This window comes from Lipotes vexillifer, unplaced genomic scaffold (genome assembly GCF_000442215.2).
Source record: "Lipotes vexillifer unplaced genomic scaffold, Lipotes_vexillifer_v1.1 scaffold61, whole genome shotgun sequence".
In the NCBI taxonomy this organism is placed as follows: Eukaryota; Metazoa; Chordata; class Mammalia; order Artiodactyla; family Lipotidae; genus Lipotes; species Lipotes vexillifer.
In genome coordinates, this window is record NW_006787051.1 from 1,594,951 (window position 1) to 1,603,901 (window position 8,951).

General features: G+C 39.7%; 1 protein-coding gene across 1 annotated transcript; it reads right to left on the reverse strand.

Moving 5' to 3' along the window:
* Positions 1 to 3,350: 3,350 nt before the first annotated feature.
* Positions 3,351 to 4,280, reverse strand: LOC103087098 (olfactory receptor 10A3). Its single transcript, XM_082931155.1, is given in 3 exon segments — positions 3,351 to 4,031; positions 4,034 to 4,223; positions 4,225 to 4,280. Coding segments are annotated over 3 exon segments (927 nt in total).
* Positions 4,281 to 8,951: the final 4,671 nt, after the last annotated feature.

The window sequence follows — 8,951 nt, forward strand, 5'->3', positions numbered from 1 at the left end:
ACAGTTAGCAAAACTGTAATTTGGAACAATGTAGAAAATAGAAAATATACCAATAAAGTAGCAAATCTAAGGAGATTTCCAGGCAGAATATCACAAGTGCTAACTTGTTTCTTTCAGCTGCATATATTAAAATACTAGGAGAGAAAAATGAACTAAAGGACAAACTACTAACTTTTTCAGCAGAATATAAAGAAAACAGAAAGGAGCCAGGACTTGCTAGATTCAAAAATAAAACCGTTTCTGGGGCTTCCCTGGTGGCGCAGTGGTTGAGAGTCCGCCTGCCGATGCAGGGGATACGGGTTCGTGCCCCGGTCTGGGAGGATCCCGCATGCTGTGGAGCGGCTGGGCCCGTGAGCCATGGCCGGTGAGCCTGCTCGTCCGGAGCCTGTGCTCCACAATGGGAGAGGCCACAACAGTGAGAGGCCCACATACGGCAAAAAAAATAAAAAAAAATAAAAAAATAAAACCGTTTCTCACTTCCAGTCTCAAACAAAAAACAATTTTCAAAGAAAGAATGGCTTTAGGGCAAAGATCAAATCTGGGGAGTGGTTGTAAAACCCTTTGTTAAAACCTCAGAAGGATTTAAAATGATTTAAAAAGAGCTCATTTGGGAGTTTCCTGGAGGTCCTGGCGCTTTCACTGCTGCAGCCGGGCCAGGGTTCAAATCTCTGGTCAGGATCACAAGCGGTGCGACACAGCAAATCAATCAATCAATCAAAAGTAAATTAATAATAAATAAATAAAAGAGCTCTGTCCCTGCTTGATCAACAGAATGCTGTGGAACTGAAGCTGTACCAGCTTATGGCCTCAGGGCTTGAGTGACTGGGCCTTCCAGACTGTTCACCTACTGTGGTGTCTCAGTTTTGAGAAGAGGGGTTGGAACAGTCTTGGGGAATCAACTGTTTGTTCATGCTCCCTGTTGAAGACTTAGTAGGTCTTTGGGAAATTACTGAACTGAACAATCCAGTTATTTGCCTGGGGCCCTGTCAGTCAAGAGTCTCCAGGAATAGTAAAGTTATGCTAATGAAGACAATGAAATGGAAAAACTGTGTACAGGTATACTGTTAGCTGCCTGGTGGGTTGGTAGTTTCAGTTCTTTCAGTTTTCATTCTATATGAAATTAATATTTAAAGAGCTGTCAAAGTAAGAATTGTACTGGACAAAGTTAAACAGGCAAAAGAGACTTTATTCAAGATTATTGCAACAGGGGAGAGAGACTGACTCAACCTCTGCTGAAACAAAGAGCTGGAGAGATTTTAAAAGCTGGAAGGAGGAAAACCATAAGCTGCTTGTGCTTGCTAAATGGCTACCCAAAGAAAAATAAACTTTCTCGTACCTTCATGACAGGGGTAGTTTCAAAGGAGGCAGAGAAAGAATGTGTGCTTACAAGTTTTCTAAAGCGCTCTGAGAAAAGGAAGGTCAGAGTCTATGGTCAGGAAAAAAGCCTGTCTAAAGTTTACTCAAGCTGAGGGGGGACTGTGAAGGCCATCTTGGTTAGAGAATTCATGTTATTTAAAAGTCTAGCTCATAGAAATAGAGAGTAGAATGGTGGTTGCCAGGGGCTGGCTGGGGCGGGGTAGGGGGGACATTGTGGGGAGATGGGGAGATTTTGGTGAAAGGGTACAAACTTTCAGTTACAAAGTGAATAATGTACCACATGGTAACTACAGTCAACAATAATGTACTGTATACTTGAAATTTGCTAAGAGAGTAGATCTCAGGTGTTCTCAAACCCCCCAAAAAGGTAACTATGTGAGGTAGTGGATGTGTTAATTAACTTGATTGTGGTAATCATTTCACAACGTATATGTGTGTCAAATCATCATTTTGTACACTGTAAATACATACAATTTTATTTGTCAACTATATCTCAAGAAAACTGGGAGAAAGACTAAAATACAGGCATTTTAAAAAGAAAAATTGGTTTATATAATCAATAAATGAACAAATGAACTAAAGAATGGTTAAAAGGAAACTGTACTTAGTTTCATTTGATTGCTTGTTTTAGATAAGCCTTACTTAATTGGTCCTTTTAAAAGCTATGAGAAAGAAATTTCAGGATATCAAGGGATGAGATTCAATCAAAGTTTTTGCTGATGCTCCTTTGATGTCTAACTAAGAACATTATTATACAGCATTCAGATATTTTCCACAAGGTTTCAGCAATCTGCTAATGTAATTTCTTTGTTTTGTTTTATTTTTTTTGAAAGTTGAATCAGATCTGCACTCCACTCCCATTTTTGGCAGGGGTAGGTATGAATATAAAGAAAAAAGTTTTTTTCCATCAAAAGGAACGTTTCATAAAGAGAAAATGCTCCAACCTCTTTTTTATCTCACCCAAAGCATAAATGAACGGTGGTGCTCCTTTGATGTAGGTTCAATGAGTCGGACACTTTCTATTGCCTACTAGCAATATTAAAATAGGAAGCAAGAATGAAGAATTACATCTGTCACAGTGTCTAATTATCCTTTCTGGGAAAGATACACACAGATTGATACGATTCATGGATAATAGAAAATAGGCACAATTTATCATATTTATGTTCTACAAGAAAAAAATTCATATATTGTTTGACAAATGTTGAGGGCATTTTTGCCCTATAACAGAAATTTGACCAGATTTCCCAAACAATGGTTTATAACTGAAAAAGCAGTATGATAAATGACCCTCAAAAATAGTAACACAATGGACGAATATATTCTAAAATAACCAGATGAAATACAGCTGTGGATTATAATGTCTTTAGGTCCTTGAATAGAACCAGTGTGGTCCTCTCAATAAATAGTTGTTCTTTTCAACTCACACACGGACATATTTTCACTCAAAAAATAAAAAGCTCATCTTTCTATTTGTTGGCTTCCTGGAGCTCAAACCAGGAAGTGGGGCAGAGTGGGTTTTCAAAATCAATCTGAAATTGTTAACATCATTTTTTAAAGTATTTTGGTATTATTGATGAAAGTTGGCAAACTCAGTTTATTTGATCCATCAAAACCCTGCTGTGGAACCTATTCTGCAGAAATTAAAGCAACAATGTTTGTGAATGTATAAAACTAGTTTCTTTATTTAGCTTTCTCTAAAGAGACAAAAAGTTAACACATACCCATATGGCCACCAATGAACAATTTTTTGAAGAAACTGTGTTATACCTAATATTAAGGAATATTATGCATCTATGAAAAAAGAATAAAAACATTAATATATAAAGATGCCCTAATATATTATCAGATTTGTAGAACTCAAAAAGTTAAACATATTCATACCAAGAAATGCAAACTGTTTCCACAATTTATTACATTTAAATAAAGTTCAGTCCAGCATTGACCAAATATCACATGGCTTCTCAGCATAGTCAGAATGTATATAAATCCACTTTTCTTGGCCATAATTTCATCAAAGCTCTTTTCAGCTCACTGTTTCTCAAACTGTAGATCAGTGGATTCAGCAGAGGCGTAAGAAGTGAGTAAGACAAGGACATCAGCTTCTTGGTTTCTGGGGAGTAGCCAGATTTGGGTTGTAAGTAAGTCATACTGGCTGTGCCATAGAAGAGGGTAACAGACATGAGATGGGAGGCACAGGTGGAAAAGGCCTTTTGCCTCCCAGTGGTTGATGACATCTTCAGGATGGCAAAGAGAATTCGAATGTAAGATAGGAGTATCAACAAGAAAGGAAGCATAACAATCAAAACGGCGCCAGTGAATGCATAGATTTCAAATAAAAGGATGTCTGCACATGCAAGCTCTAGCCTTGGGGGAGTCTCACAGAAGAGATGATTAATTTCATTGGGGCCACAGAAGGGAAAACTAAAAACCCATGAGGTCTGCACAGTAGCCACCATGATACCTGAGACCCATGAGAATATAACCAATTTCATGAAAACCCTTTTGTTCATAATCATTGGGTAGCTCAGAGGACGGCAGATTGCAGCAAACTGGTCATAAGCCATTGTCCCCAGGAGAAAACATTCGGTCCCACCAAAAAGAAGAATGAAATACGTCTGTGCAAAACAGCCTGCAAAGGTGACCATACTTTTTTTTCATTGGAGAGGGTCACCAGCATTTCAGGCATAATGACTGCACTGAAACTCACATGCACCACAGACAAGTTCAGGAGAAACAAATACATGGGAACGTGTAAGCTCCGTTCCAGGGTGATGATGACTATAATGATGGCATTTCCCATCAGAGTCACCAGGTAATCAACCAAGAAAACCCCAAAGAGCTGCCCTTGAAAAGCCCAAGAGGATGAATTCAACCACAGAGCTTTGGTTTTGCCTTTTCATTTCAGTAGTGGAGTGTATATTGTTTTTATGGACCATGTATGTAAATTATAAAGTAACAATCCAATAGCTGAGAGTTCAAGTCTGATATTCTTGACAGAAGATATAATGATGGGCTCATTTTGACAAATCAACCTGAAAATTTTGAGAATGGCCAGTTACTGGAATAGTGAATCTTTCAAAGACAAATAAAGAAGTGAAGAATTTTGGCTCAGAAATCTTGTTTCAAAAGTACAAAATAACAGCAGGTGTTCTCTGGCAACTTTTTTGCCAGGTGGAAAATTAATCCTTTCCTTAAAACACAAACAGACATTATATTACTTAGAATCTATTGTCTATTACATTGATGTATGCATCTCTGTTCTTTTCAATTGTATGTTTATATATGAATTTTCAAATAAAGTGTTTCAAATAAACAAATAGCAAAAAATATCCAGAAAAAATTACAACTAATAATTCAAAACTAAAACAAATATGTGGTGAATATTTACTATAAATGTTAAGGTTCAAAATGCATTTATAATACTTTGTTTAGAATGAAATATATGAATAATACACCCCAACAAATACAGAAACACTAAAAAGGGGTTGAATTTAAATGCACTTATCTCAGATGAACACAAGTAAATTGCTTTAAGCACACTGGTTTCTGGTCAGAGTGGATTTGCCTAATTATACTGAAATTTGCCTAAATGGGAAAGTTCAGAGGTCAGCTCTCCATGCACTATCCTTTTGACCATAAAGTAGTTACCAAGGCTATAAAAATGCCATTTCTATCCTTCTGATCCTATGGTTTAACTCTCTCTCTCTCCCCCCTACACCAGCATTCTTTGAGTCCCACATCTCCCTGTTTTATTTTTTGCCATAACTCATCACCAACTGAAATAACACATATTTATTTGAGTTTTATGCTTATTATTTAATGCCCCCTTGTGGAATGTAAGCTCCAGGAGGACAGAAACTTTGTTCAGGTGTGCATTGTATTCTCAGAGCCTAGAGTAGATGCTAACTTATATAATAGATGCTAAACCAATATTTATTGAAGAGATGGAATAATAAATATTAAAATTAGGAAAACCCAGAATCTGCCCTTAAGGAATACAGCATCTGAAGGAAAAATAAATCAAATTCAAACAAATAGAGAGCCCCAGAATTAATCCATGGCTTCTGTAGAAGTTTGAGGCCCCCTGTGGGATTGGAAATACCTAGACTGGCAGACTGAGCTTTAGTCCTGACTTTGCTACTACCTCCAAGGTGAGGCTCTGCCTCTCCCTGCACTCAGGTTCCCCAGTGTGGTTGGGGGCAGGAAAATAACCCAGAACATCTCTTCTGGCTCTGACATGCGTGTTTCTCTGATTTATTCAGGGAAAACTGCAGGCTGCAAGGCTTCCCCTCCATTCAGATGACAGCCAGGCTGAAGGAAAGCTGGAATAGTGGTGGGTGGGCAGCACGTAGAAGGCACACGTGCTGCCTGAGTCCTAGGGGCCAGCCAGCCCCAAGCAGAGCTGACCATCTTCTTACCAGTCTAGCTGCTCTTCCTGAGCCCCTCTCTGGGCAGAGCACCTCACTTCTCCCCTGATCTCCCCTCCAGTCACAACTCTCCCCTGTCCCCAGCATCCTACTCACTGTTGGACGCTTGTATCTTTAAAATCTGGAGTCCCTCTGGGCTCAGCAAGTTCATCACCACTGACACTGCTCCAGCTCACTGCCTCTTTTCCTCCCCCTTCAAACTCCCCCCATTGTTAAATGGTTTCCTAACTGGCTTCTCCAGGTTTTGTAACTTCTCCTCTAACCTATCCCTCATACCTCAACCAAAATAAGATCATCCTCCCTCCCCGAACCTTCAGAGTCTCCTTTTATCAGTAAAATAAAACATCCACTTCTCAGGCTGCCATTTAAGGGAAACCAGAGTCAGAGTAAGTATTCTAGAAATTTAAAGAGGGAAATATTACTTCTGAATGGAGTGCGAGAGTGAACAACCATAAGCGCAGGATGTCATGGTAGAAGGGCCATTAAGTGGAAGGGGGAAGGCTGGCTTGCTGAAATCAAAAGTATTCCATGACATCTTAGTACTCGACTTGGCCTTTGGAGGGTGCTTTGAAAACAAGCAGAATTTCACTGTAGTTACACGAGGAAGCCAGGAGGACAGAAGGACAAGGAAGCGGAAGACAATGTAATGTTGTCTTGAGCTCAGATCATTAGGACAATAGCAGAGAATAAAAAGGTAAGTCGATTTACTGAATTTGGCCATAGCAATATATTAAAATCAAATGTCTATATTAACTTTAATAGTTATATTTTAGATATCAAAAAATCTCCCAAAATTAGTAAAGTGAACTCTACAGGAAAAAAAAAACAACCCTTTTCAAGGACCATTTCTAGTAGACAAAAGTATGTATTAAGCTCCAGGTGTATAAGACCAAATTAGTTTTAAAAATAAGAAAATTTAGAGTATCCTATTAAAAACCTACAAACTTGAGGAATTCCCTGGCTGTCCAGTTGTTAGGACTCCATGCTCTCACTGCCAAGGGCCTGGGTTCAATCCCTGGTTGGGGAACTAAAATCTCACAGGCTGCACGGAGTGGCCAAAAAATACACACACACACACACACACACACACACACACACACACACACACACACACACACACACACACATCTTTCTGGGGCTGATAAAGTTAGAAAACAAATCTAAGTTGCTGTCTTCATGAGAGATTAAAAAAAGAAGAAAAAGGGCTTCCCTGGTGGTGCAGTGGTTGAGAGTCCACCTGCCAATGCAGGGGACACGGGTTTGTGACCTGGTCTGGGAGGATCCCACATGCCGCGGAGCGGCTGGGCCCGTGAGCCATGGCCGCTGAGCCTGCGCGCCCGGAGCCTGTGTTCCGCAACGGGAGAGGCCGCGACAGTGAGAGGCCCGCGTACCGTAAAAGGAAAAAAAAAACACGGAACCTAAAGTCTCCACCTTCTCCCTTTAACACAAACTACAAATGCTGGCCTGACATTCACTGACATGTTCTTCTGGCTCTAATGTTAACTTTTTGTACGACCTTGGGCAAATCACTTCCTCCTCTGGGTTTCATCTTTCTCCATGACTGGCCTTATTTATGACCACTTTCCACCCCAGCTACAAACTTTTATGAATTAATGAGTAGTGCAAGCAAACTACTTATAGCTCTAATTATTACTCAAACTTTGATGTGAATGTGAAAGGCAGAGTAGTTGGCATTCTTACATGAGCACTGATAGGCATCTCCAATTACCAGCAAGAAGAACTATAAATGGTAAACTCACTGACAGGTACGTAAGCAGAATCTTCAGTTCCTTACCTAATGATTGCCTCTGATTTTCATCCCATTTAAACAGATGTTTCACTTCTTTAGTTAAGAAACCCTCCCATAAATACAACTCAGTGATTCAATGCACTGATTTTATAACATTAGATGACAGTGAATTGTTTGCCTTGGGAGAATCTTTCTCTGGAGGACTTACTAACAATTTTTATAGATTTTCCCATATGGACATAAGAAAGCTCAGTTGCACAAACCTGGAGCAACATTCTCAGTTTCTACAGGGAATAAACACCTCTTCACTCAGGAGGCTTAATTCCACCATGACCTCCCCCATTAAGAAATTCTTCAGGGAATTCCCTGGTGGTCCAGTGGTTAAGACTGTCTATTCAGTTTTTCTGCCCATTTTTATTTTTTATTTATTTATTTTTGGCTGCATTGGGTCTTCATTGCTGTGTGGGCTTTCTCTAGTTGCATAAAGAGGGGGCTAGCCTTCATTGCAGCGCATGGGCTTCTTATTGCGGTGGCTTCTATTGTTGCAGAGCACAGGCTCTAGGCATGTGGGCTTCAGTAGTTGTGGCACATGGGCTCAGTAGTTGTGGCTCGCGGGCTCTAGAGCACAAGCTCAGTAGTTGTGGCGCACGGGCTCAGTTGCTCTGCAGTATGTGGGATCTTCCCGGACCAAGGATCGAACCCGTGTCCCCTGAATTGGCAGGCAGATTCTTAACTGCTGTGCCACCAGGGAAGTCCCTCTGCCCGTTTTTAAACTGGATTTCTGTTGTTGTTGTTGCTGTTATAGAGTTGTGTGCATTCTTTACATATTTTGAATATTAACCCCTTTTCAGATATGTAGTTTGCAAATATTTTATCCCATTCTGTAGGTTGCCTTTTCATTTTGTTGATTATTTCTTTTGCTGTGTAGAGTTTTTTTAGTTTGATTAGGCCCACTTGTTCATTTTTGCTTTTGTTGCTTGTACTTTTGGTGTCATATACAAAAAATAATTGCCAAATATACCCTGAGAAAACCATAATTCAAAAAGAGTCATGTACCACAATGTTCATTGCAGCTCTATTTACAATAGCCAGGACATGGAAGCAACCTAAGTGTCCATCGACAGATTGGATAAAGAAGATGTGGCACATATATACAATGGAATATTACTCTGCCATAAAAAGAAACAAAATTGAGTTATTTGTAGTGAGGTGGATGGACCTAGAATCTGTCATACAGAGTGAAGTAAGTCAGAAAGAGAAAAACAAATACCGTATGCTAACACATATGTACGGAATCTAAAAAAAAAAATGGGTCATGAAGAACCTAGGGGCAGGATGGGAATAAAGACACAGACCTACTAGAGAATGGACTTGAGGACACGGGGAGGGGGAAG